Source organism: Vulpes lagopus, chromosome 15, assembly GCF_018345385.1.
Source record: "Vulpes lagopus strain Blue_001 chromosome 15, ASM1834538v1, whole genome shotgun sequence".
NCBI lineage: Eukaryota > Metazoa > Chordata > Mammalia > Carnivora > Canidae > Vulpes > Vulpes lagopus.
Window position 1 is genome coordinate 28,279,980 of NC_054838.1, and position 16,015 is coordinate 28,295,994.

General features: G+C 38.3%; 1 protein-coding gene across 3 annotated transcripts in view; it reads right to left on the minus strand.

The window, feature by feature from the left end:
- Nucleotides 1-16,015, minus strand: part of PAK1 (p21 (RAC1) activated kinase 1) — a 145,233-nt gene that overhangs the window by 12,508 nt on the left and 116,710 nt on the right. For all 3 annotated transcript variants that reach the window (XM_041730468.1, XM_041730469.1, XM_041730467.1), the window contains 4 exons: nucleotides 15,475-15,538; nucleotides 11,355-11,403; nucleotides 6,774-6,886; nucleotides 4,242-4,359 (listed from right to left, as the gene is read on the minus strand). In XM_041730468.1, coding sequence (XP_041586402.1) covers nucleotides 4,242-4,359; nucleotides 6,774-6,886; nucleotides 11,355-11,403; nucleotides 15,475-15,538 — 344 coding nt within the window. The remainder of the gene's footprint in view (nucleotides 1-4,241; nucleotides 4,360-6,773; nucleotides 6,887-11,354; nucleotides 11,404-15,474; nucleotides 15,539-16,015) is intronic.

A 16,015-nucleotide genomic window follows, 5' to 3' on the forward strand; every position in this document is an offset into this window, starting at 1 on the left:
GGTATGTGTACACACACACACACACAATGAATTCCCATTTTAAAGATAAATAAGTTGAGGCAAATTGATTTCCTTAAGTACATATATGCATGTATCCTCAACCAGTGAAAGTCAGTTCAGGCCCTGGATGGAAAGCAGGATCAGGCCCTGGATGGAAAGCAGCGCTAAACCACTGAGCCACCAGGGCTGCCCTGAAAAATAGTTTAGACATTATTGTGGTATGTGGCTTTCCAAAGGGCCACGATATATAAACAGATATGCAGTATATCTATGGTATTAATACTTCATGGGGGGAATGTGATTAGGAAAAAATGTGTTAAAAGACTCCTTAGGGGAGAGAGGACAAAAAAATTGAGAAACACTGCATTAGCAGTACAGCAGAGAAAAGAAGCCACAGCTCCTAAGAGTCCTGGGCTTGTATTAATTCTTAACGTGTGTGTGTGTGTGTGTGTGTGTGTGTGTGTGTGTTCTAGATCCTTGATTTCTTGGATTTTTAATGAAAAGGTGATCATATTTTCTAGGATGAAACTGATTTTATATGGCTTTACTTTTCCTAACGTTAATTAAATATACAACTACATTATTTCATCTGAATGCCTCCAGGTCTTAAATCATCAGACCCTCTCATACTATTAAATTTAACCCTGTCAATACTCTAAACCTAAGCTTCTCCTCTTTCCTTAACTCCCAAACTCTATTATTGGGCTACTGGAAAGTTCCAGTCAGCAAAACACCCAATATCCTCAACTACTCTGAATATTTTCTTCATCTTCTTGCTCTAATAAAAATATGGCTGGGGTGCCTGGGTGGCTCAGTCAGTTGAGCATCTGGCTCTTGACCTCAGCTCAGGTCTTGCTAGAAATACAAAAAAATAATGGCTATCTACAGTAGTCTGACAACAAAAAGAAATAAAAGGCATACAAATCAGTAAGGAAGGAGTCAAACTTTCACTATTTGCAGATGACATGATACTTTATATGGGAAACCCAAAAGACCCCACCAAAAAATTGCTAGAACTGATGCACAAATTCAATAAAGTTGCAGGATATATAATCAATGTACAGCAATCTGTTGCATTTCTACATATCAATAATGAAGCAGAAGAAAAAGAAATTAAGGAATCAACTCCATTTATAATTGCACCAAAGTCTAAGATTTTGGAATAAACTTAACCAAGAGATGAAAGACCTATACTCGGGGATCCCTGGGTGGCTCAGCGGTTTAGCGCCTGCCTTTGGCCCAGGGCGCGATCCTGGAGGCCCAGGGCGCGATCCTGGAGTCCCAGGATCGAGTCCCATGTCGGACTCCTGGCATGGAGCCTGCTTCTCTCTCCTCCTGTGTCTCTGCCTCTCTCTCTCTCTCTCTCTCTCTGTCTATCATAAATAAATAAATAAATAAATCTTAAAAAAAAAAGAAAGAAAAAGAAAGACCTATACTCTGAAACTCTAAAATACTAATGAAAGAAATTGAAGATGACACAAAGAAATGGAAAGTTACTCCATGGTCCTGGATTGAAATCACAAATATTGTTAAAATGTCTGTACTACCCCAAGTAATCTGCACATTCAATGCAATCTCTATCAAAATACCAATAGCATTTTTCACAGAGCTAGAACAATCAATCCTAAAATTTGTATGGAACCACAAAAGGTCTCAAATAGCCAAAGCAAGCTGAAAAAGAAAAAAGCAAAGCTGAAGACATCACAATTCCAGCTTGCAAGGTATATTACAAACCTGTAGTAATCAAAACAGTACGGTAGAGGTACAAGAAACAGACACACAGATCATGGAACAGAAAAGAAAACCCAGAACCATATAGTCAACTAATCTTCCACAAAGCAGGAAAAAATATCCAATAGGAAAAAGACAGTCTCTTCAACAAATGGTGTTGGGAAAACTGGACCACAACAGGCAAAAGAATGAAACCGGACCACTTTCTTACACTATACATAAAAATAAATTCAAAACTGATTAGAGACCAAAATATGAGACATGAAACCATAAAAATGCTAGAGGAGAACACAGGTAGTAACCTCTTTGGCATTGGCCATAGCAACTTCTTTCTAGATATGTCTCCAGGGACAAGGGAACAAAAGCAAAAATAAACTATTGCGACTTCATAAAAAATAGCTTCTGCATTGCAAATGAAACAATCAACAAAACTAAAAAGATAACCCAAGAAATGGGAGAAGACGTTTGCAAATGATAAAGGGTTAATATAAAAAATATGTAAAGAACTTAATAAGCTCTACACCCCCCAAAAAATAAATACAATTAAAACATAGGAGAAGACATGAATAGACATTTTTCCAAAGAAGAAATATAAAGGGGACGCGTGGGAAGCTCAGCGGTTGAGTGTCTGCCTTCGGCTCAGGGAATGATCCCGGAATCCGGGATCCGGGATCAAGTCCCACATCGGGCTCATTGTGGGAAGCCTGCTTCTCCCTCTGCCTGTGTCTGTGTCTGTGTCTCTGCCTCTCTCTCTCTCTCATGAATAAATAAATAAAATCTTAAAAAAAAAAGAAATATAAATGGACAACAGACACATGAAATGATGTTCAACATCACTGATCAAAAGAGAAATACAAATCAAAACTACATTGAGATATCACCTCACACCTATCAGAATGGCTAAAATCAACAACAAAAGAAACTACAGGTATTGGCAAGGATGTGGATAAAGGGAAACCCTCTTGCACTATTGGTGAGAATGCAAACTAGTCTGGTAACTCTGGAAAACAGTATGGAGGTTGCTCAAAAAGTTAAAAACAGAACTACCCTACAATCTAGCAATTGCCTACTAAATATTTACTCAAATAATACAAAAGTACTAATTCAAAGAGATACATGCACTCTGATGTTTATGGCAGCATTATCTACACTAGCCAAATTATGGAAAGAGCTCAAGTGTCCACCAACTGATGAATGGATACATACATACATACACACAATGGAATATTAATCAGCCATAAAAAGAATGAAAATTTGCCATTTGTGCAACAGTGTGGATTGAACTAGAGGATTATGCTAAGTGAAATAAGTCGATTCGAGAAAGACAAATAGTGTATAACTTCACTCATATGTAGAATTTAAGAAACAAAACAAACATGGAAAGGGGGGGGGAAAAAAGGCAAACCAAGGAACAGACTCTTAACTATAGAGAATAAACTGATGGTTACCAGAAGGGAGTTGGACAAGGGAATGAGTTAAAAAGGGGATGAGGATTAATGAATGCACTTGTTATGATGAGCACTGGGTGATATATGAAGTACTGAATCACTATATTGTACACCTGAAACTATTATTACACTATATGTTAACTAACTCAAATTTAAATTAAAACTTTTTAAAAATGTGGCTATCCCCTGAGGACACTGCTTCTCACAGAGCCTTCATAAAGAGGTTTTTTCCCCCTATTACAAAAGGGTATTACAGACCTTAGACATTCAATAGCAATGAGGAGAAAAAAATACCTACTTGAGTTTCATTTTCTATTTCTTTTGCCTGAGAGTATTTTACCCTGATTTTTGCATGGCTTGCTTTTTTGTATATTTAGATCTTTATTCAAATCGACGGCAAAACCATCCCTATTTTAAAATAGTACCTCCTTTGTTACTACCTTCTTACTGTTTTATTTCCTTCATAGCACATGGAAGAAAATAGGCAAGTAAAATAAAAAGGTGATTAAAAATATATCCATATAAAAGAGAAAACTATTACAAAATATTTATAGCAGTCACCTTTAAGGTTGAAATTGAGTGATTTTATAATATATGTATGTAATTTTGATTTTTCTACAATGGGCATATACTTTTATAATCAGAATAAAGTTATCTTTAAAAAACAGATCATAATGATAGCAATTTCAAAACAGCTAACAAAAAACTAATAATGGGGGGATCCCTGGGTGGCTCAGCGGTTTAGCGCCTGCCTTTTGGCCTGGGGCACGATCATGGGGTCCCGGGATCGGGTCCCGCATCGGGCTCCCAGCATGGAGCCTGCTTCTCCCTCTATCTGTGTCTCTGCCTCTCTCTCTCTCTCTCTCTCTCTCTCTCTCTCTCTCTATCATGAATAAATAAATAAATAAATCTTTAAAAAAAAACAACAACAACTAATAATGGGAGAGTTCAGCTAATTTCTCCCACCTTCAATGCCCAGGTTGAGATCCATCAGATGCAGAACTTTGAGACACCGATATAAAGGCCACTTCCTGCTCAAGGCTGGTTGGCCATTGGCCTTACCTCACGGCAGACAGCTGCAATCTGGCCTTCATCCATGCAGGTTTCTGTCACCACATCTGTCAAAGAACCTCCAGCCAAGTATTCCATGACAACCCACAGCTCATCTCCCACGAGGTAACTATAGGAGTACAGAAAAAGGGTAAGAAGGAATAGAATATATTGAGCCATAGCACTGAGTTTCAAAGGCTAAGCATATACATAGAGTGAAGAACCTGCATCTCCAATAGCTCTGGAAAAGTCTAGTCTATACTGGACTGGCTTGAGCAGTGTGGTATGGCATTTTATTGTCATCCTGATATTGGAACTACTGCTGGGCAGATGGAGAGACTGATAAAGAAAAACAAATGGCCTCCAGCAAAGGGTAAGATTTGCATCCTATTCTCCTCTCCATAGAGTCTATATTCTTTATAACTGAAAGTCTTGTCGTTTTTTAATTTCCAGGAAGAATATATATGACAGATTAGGTTGTTCTTCAACAATCTCTTTTGAGAGAGAAGACTGTGGGGACGTGGACCAAAAGATAATTTAGGACTGGGTAAAAAGCTCTCCACTGCCATGAGCCTATTTCTTCCCTGACAAAGAATACTCATGTCCTCTCACCCAGCATGTCAAGGAGATGTCTATCAGCTTGGGACTGATTGGGGAAAGAAAATGAGGGTCCAGAAGACTATTCCTGGACACCAACAAGGCAGAGCCTCTTTACCTGGGCCCAACATGCCACTGTGAAAGCTAAGATGATGCACAACTTGATTCAGGTTGTCCCAAAAACTTTGTGGCTACACACTGTGCCAAGATACCTTCAAAAATCGTGTATCAAGGTAAAGTCTCAGAACATCACATATTTGCAACAAATATGGATGAAATTCTCTTCTGGGAAAACTCACAAAAACCAAAATTCTCAATTGCAGCACCTTCACTTAACACTCAGGGTACAGGCATCCATTTCTGTCTCCCCACACGAGCTCCTAAGTATTTTTTTCCATACCAGACTAGGAGCTCTTCAAGGGCAGGGACTGAGCCTTATTTATTTCTGGTTTCACAGTATTAGCCTCTGGAAACACCAGCAAAGGCGTGATTGATAAACAAATTTATACATCTTCTAATCTTATTCCCAGAATATAAATTCCTTCAACAAGATAGTCATGGATTTTATTGTTTAGATACCTCCAGTGATAAGAGACTCTTTTTTTTTTTTTCATTATCCTGAGCCCAAATCTGGTACACTTACAGCCTTCAGTAGTTTGTTCAAGCTATAGTCTTTATATAATACATTCTTCAAAGAGATTGGAAGGTGAATAATAACTTCCAAAGAACTTTTCAGAGCCAGTAGTGACCCTCATTATGGAGAGACAATTGTTCCCCAGAAAGGAAGAAGGCTTTTATTCGCTACCATTATCAACATTATGTATTGGGAAGATCAAAGTCCAACTCCTTTCTTCTTTAAAAACTAAAGCTTATCAATGTTTTAGATGAAAAACAAGAAATTTGGCAGAATCTGGCAGAAATGAAAATATAGCTGGCAATGCATTATAAATAATAAAGGAATTAGAATCCAAGACTTAGTTCAATATTGTCACCACTAGTGATGTCTCTGAAACAGGCAAGAATCTCACTTTCTTTTTTCATACAGGAGAAATGAACATGATATGATGGAAAGGGCATGGATGTTGGTGCCATGAACATTCAAATTCAAAATCCTCATTTGCTACTTACTGGCTTATTGGTCTTGGACAAGTTAGTAACTTCTATGAATCTCAGTTTCTTCATGAGTAAAATACAGATAATAAACCCTACCTCACAATGAGATACTGTTCATAAAAGTGTTTGGTGCAAAGTAAAGTATAACAAAAATGTTAGCTGCAACCACTATTTGCTATGTTAAAGAACAGAATTCTCATGAACTGGAATAATGGACTGAAATAATCAAGATGAGATTTAATGAAGGTTACCTAAAGTTCTACACTACTAGTTTAAGACAAAAAAAAAAAAAAGGATCAGAGATTTTAAGTCACTATAAACTTACTATAGGTCATCAATGAAACACGCTTCCTGAAAATAAAACAGTATACAACAAAATCACTAGGTTGTATAGAGTTTAGAACAAAAGAGAAGCCTTACTCTTTCCATACTGGTCAAATCTCAAATGAAACTACTGTCAAATTTTAAGAGGTCAGACAAATTAGAAGTTATTCAGGAGGGTGAGCAGGCTAATGTAAGATCTGGGATGTAGAAGGATTTAAAGACCTACATGTCTAACTCTGGCAGATGGGCTGAAAAGCCTCCCCGAGGTGAAACAAACAGTTCTAGGACCAGTTGTTAGAAGCTACAGGATGGTAGGGTTCACCTAGCCCAGAAGGACTGTGCAGCAATCAAAGGTGTCTAGGAGGATAAAAGGGTTAGACACAGAGAACCAAGCATCATAGAGATTCTCAAGTGGAGACAGTTCAGAGTGCTGGTGGTGCCGCCTCCCCTAGTTCCATTATCCATCAGTCCCAAAGGCTGATCTCTCTGACAGGACTTGTCACTCCATACCTGTCCAAGTAGTTCACAATGTTTGGGTTCTTGTTTTCCCTCATGACCAGGATCTCATTAATAATCAGCTCTTTCTTCGGCTGCTGCTGAAGGTTCATCTGCTTAATGGCCACCTGAAATCAGAGTACATTCTTTGTGTAATCAGTCACCCAACACTTACTGAGCAACTACTTAGTACCAGACCTTAAACACTAAGGAGACAGAGATGAATAAAATACAGTCTTAGCCCTTACAGAATTTACATAAAGCGGTGTACTCAGCTTGAGACTCCCAGACCAGCAGCATTAACATCATTTAGCAACTTACTTGAAATTAAAATTTTTAGGCCCCACCCAGACATACTGAATCAGAAAACTCTGTTTTAATAAATGCTTCAGATGATTCTGATATGCACCAAAGTTTGAGGATCAAACTTTCTACAATAAAATATTTATATGAGAAAAATACTTTTAAAATTCACAATATAAAAGAGGTGTGCTGGGGGTACCTGGGTGGCTCAGTCTGTTAAGTGTCTGACTCTTGATTTTGGCTCAGGTCAAGATCTCAAGGTCATGAGATCAAGCCCTGTGTCAGGATCCTCACTGAATATGAAGCCTGCTTGATTCTCTCTCCTCCTCTCTCTGTCCTCCGTCCCTCTACTTCCCTGCTACTGCTCGCTCTCTTGAAAGCAGGAAGGCAGAAACGGAGGGAGGGAAGGAGGGAGGGAGGGATGGAGGGAGGAAAAAGTATGCTTTTTTTAAAGATTTATTTATTTATTTATTCATAGAGACACAGAGAGAGAGAGAGGCAGAGACACAGGGAGAGGGAGAAGCAGGCTCCATGCAGGGAGCCCGACGCAGGACTCGATCCTGGGTCTCCAGGATCACACCCCGGGCTGAAGGTGGTGCTAAACCGCTGTGCTACTGGGGCTGCCCAAAAGTATGCTTTAATAAAAGCCCACACAAAGCACTATAGAAACACAAAATAGAGCAAGAACTCTTTCAATCTGGCAACGTAGAGAGGCTTCATAAAGGGGGAGATGACTTTTTGAGCTTGGTGTGGAAAGGTAAATCAGAGTTGACCACATTAAGAGAGAGGTTATAAAAGGGGATGAAATCCCTAATATTTATTTATGAATCAAACAGAGCTTTATAGGCTTTTTGTCTATAGAAATAAATGAATTCCCAAGGTGCTTTTCCATCCCTTTCTTCTGTGTGTCAAGTACTAGGAAAGGCATTCTCAGGTTTATTTCATTTAATCCTCAGAGACCCTCTGAGTTAAGTATTACTATTGACTCCTTTTGAAAGATAAGGAAATCATGATTCAGAAAGGATATGTAACTTGCAAATACAGCTGTTCTGTAGCAAAGTCAGGATAAGAACCCTCAAAAGTGATGCCGATTTATTCTGTACACATGGTCAAATTAATCTTCCACATAGTACATATTTGGTAACACTCTCCCCTGCTCAAAGTCATAAATGGCTTCTGTTTGCCTAGTGATGTTCCTCAGCCCAACATTTAAAGTTCTCATGATCTTCCTTCCCACTGTATTCCTTCACATACTCTGTGATCTGATCTTCTCTCCACCTGGAGTACCTTGCATCTCTAGAAGCTTGAGAGGTCATTTGAAAATTCAGAATCCCTGATGCAAAGCACAAGACCCAACACACAGTGGGCGCAGCAAATATTTGTGGAAACAAAAAGGAAAAGAGCAACAAGAATGACAACATCAACAGGAGCAACAGCAAAAACCAACCGCCTTCCCACCAACACTGTTAATCCAACACTTACTGTGTGCCAGGTGCTATGTGAACTTTCATCTCAGTAAAAGCTAACAACAACCCTCCAAGTAAAAATCATTATCTGTATTTTCAGGTAAGGAAATTAAGACTAAGACTTCTAAGAAAATTGCCCAATGTCATAATCAATGTCCTTGGGTCCATATGACTCCAAAGTCTCTTCTAGTCTTTTCTACCTATTAAACACATTCCCTCTAAAAATGGGCTTGAAAAGTAAATGTATAACTGGAAGACTTCCTGGCACTAACATGCTAATCTTCTGACAGACAATAGTTCTGCCCTTCCCAGGAGGATAACTCCCAATAAGCACTCACAAGACTGCAAGCATCTTGCCACTAAAGACTTATACTCCCTGGGACAGGAAATGAAGTCTTCTTGACCACACTGCATTAGCCACACTAATGGACTTGCTTCCATTCATAGTTTTGTAACCACAAGGCAGGCATGTAGTAAAGTCAAGTTTCTGTTTCCTGTGGCCAACTTCTCACACATGCAGGCTCCAGGGCTTTCCAGGAACTGTCTATCACCAGCCTGTCTCCCATTAAGGGCTATAGGGTCCCAGAGGCCAGAAACATGACAAGGGGCCCTAGTACCTAACCTTAGCTCTGTTGTCGCTTTGTGGTACGGAGAGTACAGGTTTAGGTTTTAGAATCAAGATTCTAACCCAGTCCTTGCTAATTACTGGTAGTGTAAATCTGCAAATGTTATTTAAACTCCCTGAGCTTCATATTCCTCATCAGTAAAAAGGAAATAATATTACCTATCTCACAGGGTTCTTTTTAGGATTGGTATAACAACCATTTCTTTTCTATCTCTGCCTTCAATTCACCATGTTTAAACTAGCACAATGATACAATCCATCATTACTTTAATGCAGGGTCTAGTCCTCCAATCTGTTCTCCACACTACTTTTACAAGTACTCAATGGAAAGCATGGTCTCTGACACTTATATATGATTTTAATGTCTGCATGCCTGCAAAGGACTCAATATTTCACATAGTTCTCAGCACAGAGCATGGCATAAGACATATCTTCAACAATTGCTTTGTGGAACAAGTAAAAACTAATAAATATGTAATTTTTCAGTGTATGTAATACATATATAACTTTAATTCTTAAAATTTATTATGTATTTTCACATGCATTGCTTTACTGAATTCTTTCAACACTTTTGGTAGGCGTATGTTATCATACACATTTTATAAATAAGATTTAGGCTCAGAGAAGTCAAATGACTTGTCTAAAATTATTTAAGTAATGGTAAGCATCTAGGTTGTTGAATTCTCATCTCAAAGAATAATGAATAAATCCTTAACCATAATAATGATTTTTCTTTAAAAAGCTGACTCACCCTCAACAGAGCCTCAATATTTGGTTTAGATTCTTATAAAATAAAAGACTCACAAGAACAAAGTGAAATATGTGCTATCCCTATTAACCATGTCTTCTCCAGTATACTAGGGAGTTTCAATCATCAAACATACACAAGCAAGTCCTAGTAACCTCTCTCTGAAGAGCCCAACTCTATCACAGGAACAGGAAGTCTCTCTCACAACCTCTCAGTCCTAGTACCTTATGAACTAAGAACTTCCTTAGGCAGCTACCATCCACACCACACCTGCCAACATTCCTCCTCTGCAACCAAAGAATAGAATACAAGAAACCTCAAGTACTCTATATTCCCTCATGGCTTCCTTCCGCTGAAGATCTTGGGTCCGCAGGCCTTAGCAATAAAAATCAAAGCTCTCCAAGTTTAATGAAATGAAAGAGACAAAGAGATGGCTCCAAATAAGGACTTCAATGTCTACTGGAATCCTGGGCACAGACTAATGAAAGGACCACTGGATTAGGAGTCAGAAGACATGTGCTTAAATATCTTCTACATCAGAGGTGCCTGGGTGGCTCAATCAGTTGAGTGTCTGACTCTTCGGCTCAGGTCATGATCTCAGGGTGATGGAATTGAGCCTCAAGTCAGGCTCTATGCTTGGCATGGGGTCCGCTTGGGATTCTCTCTCTGCCCCTCCTCCCTCCACGCACCTGCTTGCCCTCTAAATAAATAAAAATCTTTAAAGAAAAATAAATTTAAATCTCTCCTACATCAGATTTCTCTACCAAACACCAAACTGGTATAAATAATCGTCAGAACATGAAAGACTCCTAACTCTGGGAAACGAACTAGCGGTGGTGGAAGGGGAGGTGGGCGGGGGGTGGGGGTGACTGGGTGATGGGCACTGAGGTGGGCACTTGACGGGATGAGCACTGGGTGTCATTCTGTATGTTATCAAATTGAACACCAATAAAAAATAAATTTATATAAAAAAATAATAATCATCCACTAGGCAGTTCCACAAGATGGTCTCTCAGGCAGTATTCAACTTCTTCAAATCCATACCTCCACCTTTTTACTTTCTCCTTGACCAGGATCACTCACTGTGAGTCATCCTCACAGTCAATCAATCACCAAATTATATTATCAGTACCTCTCAAATCCAACCACTTCCCCCTATTCATACTATGCTACTGCCTTAGTCCAAACTATTATCCCTCACCTAGAATTACACAAAAACCACCTGACTCACTTGTGCCAAGCTTCTCTCCTCCAATCTGTTCTCCATATTGTAGCTACAGAGACCTTTCCCAAAATGTGTAAGTCTCATCATGTTACTCCTCTGTTTAGTTCTAGTCTGCAACAGTTAGAAACTAGAAGTGTCCCTACTGAACTAAGAAGGACTAAAAATTAACTAAAAACAAAACAAAACCACAACAGAACTGAAGCAGCAATAACTGGTGGTTAATACTCACCTCCTGTCCTGTGGCCACATCCATTGCAGTATACACAGTGCCTGAAGCACTGAACAAAAGGTGAGCAAAAGAGAGAAAAAAAACACAAAAATAGATATTAAATGAAGTAACATCTGTCAAATGTAGTTCTATATACAATCTGGCAATGCAAGTGTTAATTATAATAGCATCAAAAATAATTCTCCCCAATGCCCTCGCCCCTACTCTATTTTCATATGTGAGAGGCAGTATGTGGTAGAAAGAGAATACATACAGGCTCTAGTGGCCATTAGACCTAAGTTCCAGTCTGAACTTCTACCTAGTACCTACTACTAGCTATATGATCTTGAAAGATAACTCTTTTCTGACTTTCACTTTCCTCATTAGTGAAGATAAGAGATAAGAGAATATAAAAGAATTTAAATCAATTAGTTCATAAAGCACTTAGCCAAGTGCCTAGAATATAAAATAAGTCTTCAATACATACTAGTTTCTGGCTCCTGCTTCCTCTCCTCTTCTCCATCACCCTTGACAGGTTCCTTTAATCTTTTATGGCCTCAAATTCTTCATTTGTAAACCTTGGTTAGATCCATGGTTTTCAATCAGGGGTGACGAGGGGAAAAGGGCCCAAGGGAAATTTTCAGAATGAGGTCAGGGGGTGGCTTATATTTTTAGCAAAAAGGGGTATGGATTTCTGGGGTAACAGTAATGTTCTGTTTCTTTCTTTTTTTTTTTTTTAATGTTCTGTTTCTTGATGTAGGTACTGGTCACATGGGTGTGTTCATTTTTTAAAAACTCATTGAGTTGTACACTTCTGTATGTCATAATTACATAATTAATGTACAATTTACATTAAAAACTATAACTACTAAAAAAAAAAACAAAAAAAATCTCATGGTGCCTTTCCTGCTTTTACAATATGAACCTTTAGAACAGTGTTTTTCAATCATTTATCATATCAAGAGGAGACGTGAGTTTTATTTTGCAGTTTGTATTGTATAATAGGTTTTCTTTTTTCAAACATAAAATATTGTTTTTTCAAAACGCATATGCTCCCAGAAAATCTGATATAATTCTTACCCCATCCCCAAAGGTAAAAATAACCTCACTATACATACATATATACATATACACACAAACAGAAAGAGAGTAGGAGGAAGGGAGGCAAAGAAATACTATGAATAATACTAGGAAAGCAATCATATCCATTCTAAATAACTCACATCACTTTATGCCTATAACCATGAGCCCTGTATATTGGTAGGTGATATGCAACAGTATATTAACTGTACATGCCATATGTCAGATATATTATGTGCAATTTGAAGAAATTTTAAAGTTTATGTATTACCAAAATGCATTCTATGCATGCCCTGAGATTATGTTATCCAGGGAAGTCAGGTCAATTTAGGGAGAAAAGTCACTTGTAAATATGCCTTGCAGCTAGAAATTATGGTCCCCAATTTCCATACCATCACTCTTTAGCTGGAAGCCTAACCACATGCCAGGGAATTGTGATCATAAGATATGGGCTATAAGAACTTGATTATCTGTATTGGCAGTTACCTTCTCATTGCCTGATTATTCTAACTCTAGCCATTTTCTTTCTTTCTTTCTTCTTTCTTTCTTTCTTTCTTTCTTTCTTCCTTCCTTCCTTCCTTCCTTCCTTCTCTTTCTTTCTTTCTTTCTTTCTTTCTTTCTCTTTTCTTTTTGCCATTTTCTTTCTTAAAGCTGGTGCCTATCTTTCTACATCCATCATCCCCCATCCTACCAGAAGCATCATTTTTAAATGGCAAAAATGCCCAGGCCCCAGGGGACTGGATATTTTGGGCCTATGTCTCCTTGATTAGAGGTCTAAAAGTCAGGCCCACTGGTTAATACTTGATTATTTTTACCTTGAAAAGACATGAATTCTAGGTCCAAACAAAACAAAACTAAACCTTCAAATCTTAAAGGGAAAAAAAAGCAAGCAAATATTATAATAGTACCAACTCATCATATTTGTGTCACATTTATTTTTTTGATTTTTTTTTTTTTAAGTAGTCTCCATGCCCAACATGGGGCTTGGACTCACAGCCCTGATATCAGGAGTTGCATGCTCTACTGACTGAGCCAGCCAGACGCCCTGGCATTTATATTTTAAAATCATGGATGTGGGATCCTTGGGTGGCGCAGCGGTTTGGCGCCTGCCTTTGGCCCAGGGCGCGATCCTGGAGACCCGGGATCGAATCCCACGTCGGGCTCCTGGTGCATGGAGCCTGCTTCTCCCTCTGCCTGTGTCTCTGCCTCTCTCTCTCTCTCTCTGTGACTATCATAAATAAATAAAAAATAAATAAAATCATGGATGTGGAAACATCAGCATAGGTGCTTACTAAATATTTCATTCCTCCCTTAGCACTAACAGACCTGTCAAGTAAGCAAGGGAAAAACATTTTGCAGATGTTGCCTATTTATGGGCCTCATACATCTGAATGGGGAAAAAAAAAAAGGTCAGAAGTTCTGGAAGCGAAAGGCTCTGAGTCCACAACCCCTCCCTTAAATTTACAGATGAAGAAACTGAAGTACAGAGATGGGACCTGGCTTGCCCACACTTGTCCATATACCTTTCTGCTACAGTCTTAATATCTTAATGTAATAGTAAAGGAAATGCCATCCCAGATTATTTTGAGGCAAGCAAAATAATTTCTCCTTGAGGTGTTAACTACTTTATACCAGTTCAGACTCACAAAAGCATGTCTAGTAGGAAAAGCACTGAACGAGGAAAAAATAAGACCCACTCCTGTGGGTCTTCAAGGATTAAATTAAACAACAGATGTGAATAACAGATTTAAGCTGTAGAATGCTGTACAAATATATGATTATATAATGCAATACTTTTATTTTCAGAAGTGCTTGGATGTGTAAGAAAGAAAATTGAAACAGAAAATTTCAAAGACTTTATTAAAAACAATGCTTTCATTCAATTAACACTGATAGCTTTCTACAAGTCAGGTGCTTTTTCTTTCTGTTTCCTTTTAATTTTAGCTATTTGGGTAGGTTTGTAAAAATCTCATTATTTTGCTTTTTTTTCTTTTACAGAGGTATAACTTAACTAAAGTAATCTGCACAACCCTTCAGTGTACAACTTGATGATTTTTCAATATGTACACACCCATGTGTTCACCACTAAGATCATCTTTTAATTTTAATTAAAGATTTTAATTTTAGCTATTAGGGTAGGTTTGTAAAAATCTCATTATTTTGCTTTTTTTCTTTTACAGAGGTATAACTTAACTAAAGTAATCTGCACAACCCTTCACTGTACAACTTGATGATTTTTCAATATGTACACACCCATGTGTTCACCACTAAGATCATCCCCAAAGGTTTTTCATGCCCCTTCCCAATTCACATGCCCTTCTCAGACACAACCATTATTTGACTTCTATTAACATAAATTAGTTTTGCCTGTTTTTGAACTTCATATAAACAAAATCATACAGTTTCTATTCTTTTATATCTGGCTTCTTTTGCTCAAAATAATGGCCAATTTTAAGACCTCTCATAGTACAATTTTTTGTTTGTCTCTTTCCATAGACATGAGATCTTTAAGACAGAGTTTGTGTCAGATTCATAGCTGTATTCATAGTGCCTAGCACATAAACAGGAACTCAGTTAAGATCTGGTGAGTTCAGTACACTGAGGGCAGCATGCAAGATACAGAGAAGAAATCAGAGACCAGGAGATATGAATCCTGGCATGCACCTAGAATGACAGGTCCCATTACATTAGCAGAAGGGTCTGCAGTTCTGAGTCTTCCATTTCACATTAGTGCTGGTAGGTCTCAGTGCCAGGTAAAAGGGTTAATCTGAAAAAGCAGAGCTATAATTTGGGAAGCAGTTTTGCGCTAAGAAGATAAATGCTTTTTGCACTCTCACTGAAGGGTTATTTTTAGCAACATGGTCAGCTAATGGCACATCTCTCATACTAAGCATAATTTTGCCAAACCTGAAGTCAGCCTAACATAACACCTCCAGATGGGTGAGAGATGAGGTAGAGAAAGAACGAAGTTTATGAGAGGCAAAACAAAAGCAAAATCATATACACCAGCATACCCAATTTTTAAGTAATTTCCCTAGGGAAAGAAAATGCCCCTACTAACCCTTGTCCAATCTTCTCAAACCGTGTATACTTCTTCTTAGGATCGCCCACACTCACTATGCTCCCTTTGAAAGAAACAGAGACCATGAATCATTTTTTTCCCAGATCAAGATACAAAACAGGCCCAATATTCCCCCAAACCCTGCAGCTGACAAGGATTAAAGAACTACCTCCAATTCCCAAAGCCATGCTAAGCAGGTCCTTAGCTTTTAGTTTTAAGTTGCAACCAAAAGTTTCATCTCCTTACTGCTTTTATTGACTGTATTTTTAAATTCATTCATTCAATAAACACTCATTTAATATGCTCACATATCATGTACCAAGCCCAGTGTTGAATACTAAGAATAAAGGGATAGATGAAACATAGTTAAAACAGTCCCTGCTCTCAAGAAGCTCAATCACAGGGAGGAGACAGAAAATTAAGCTTAAAGTTCCATGAAAATACAATTGTTGTAATACAGAAAGAGCCTTTCCCGACTAGAGAGGCTTCAGAAAGGAAGTGATTCTGGACGATTTTTATAGGGTAAGTAGGAGTTAGCCAG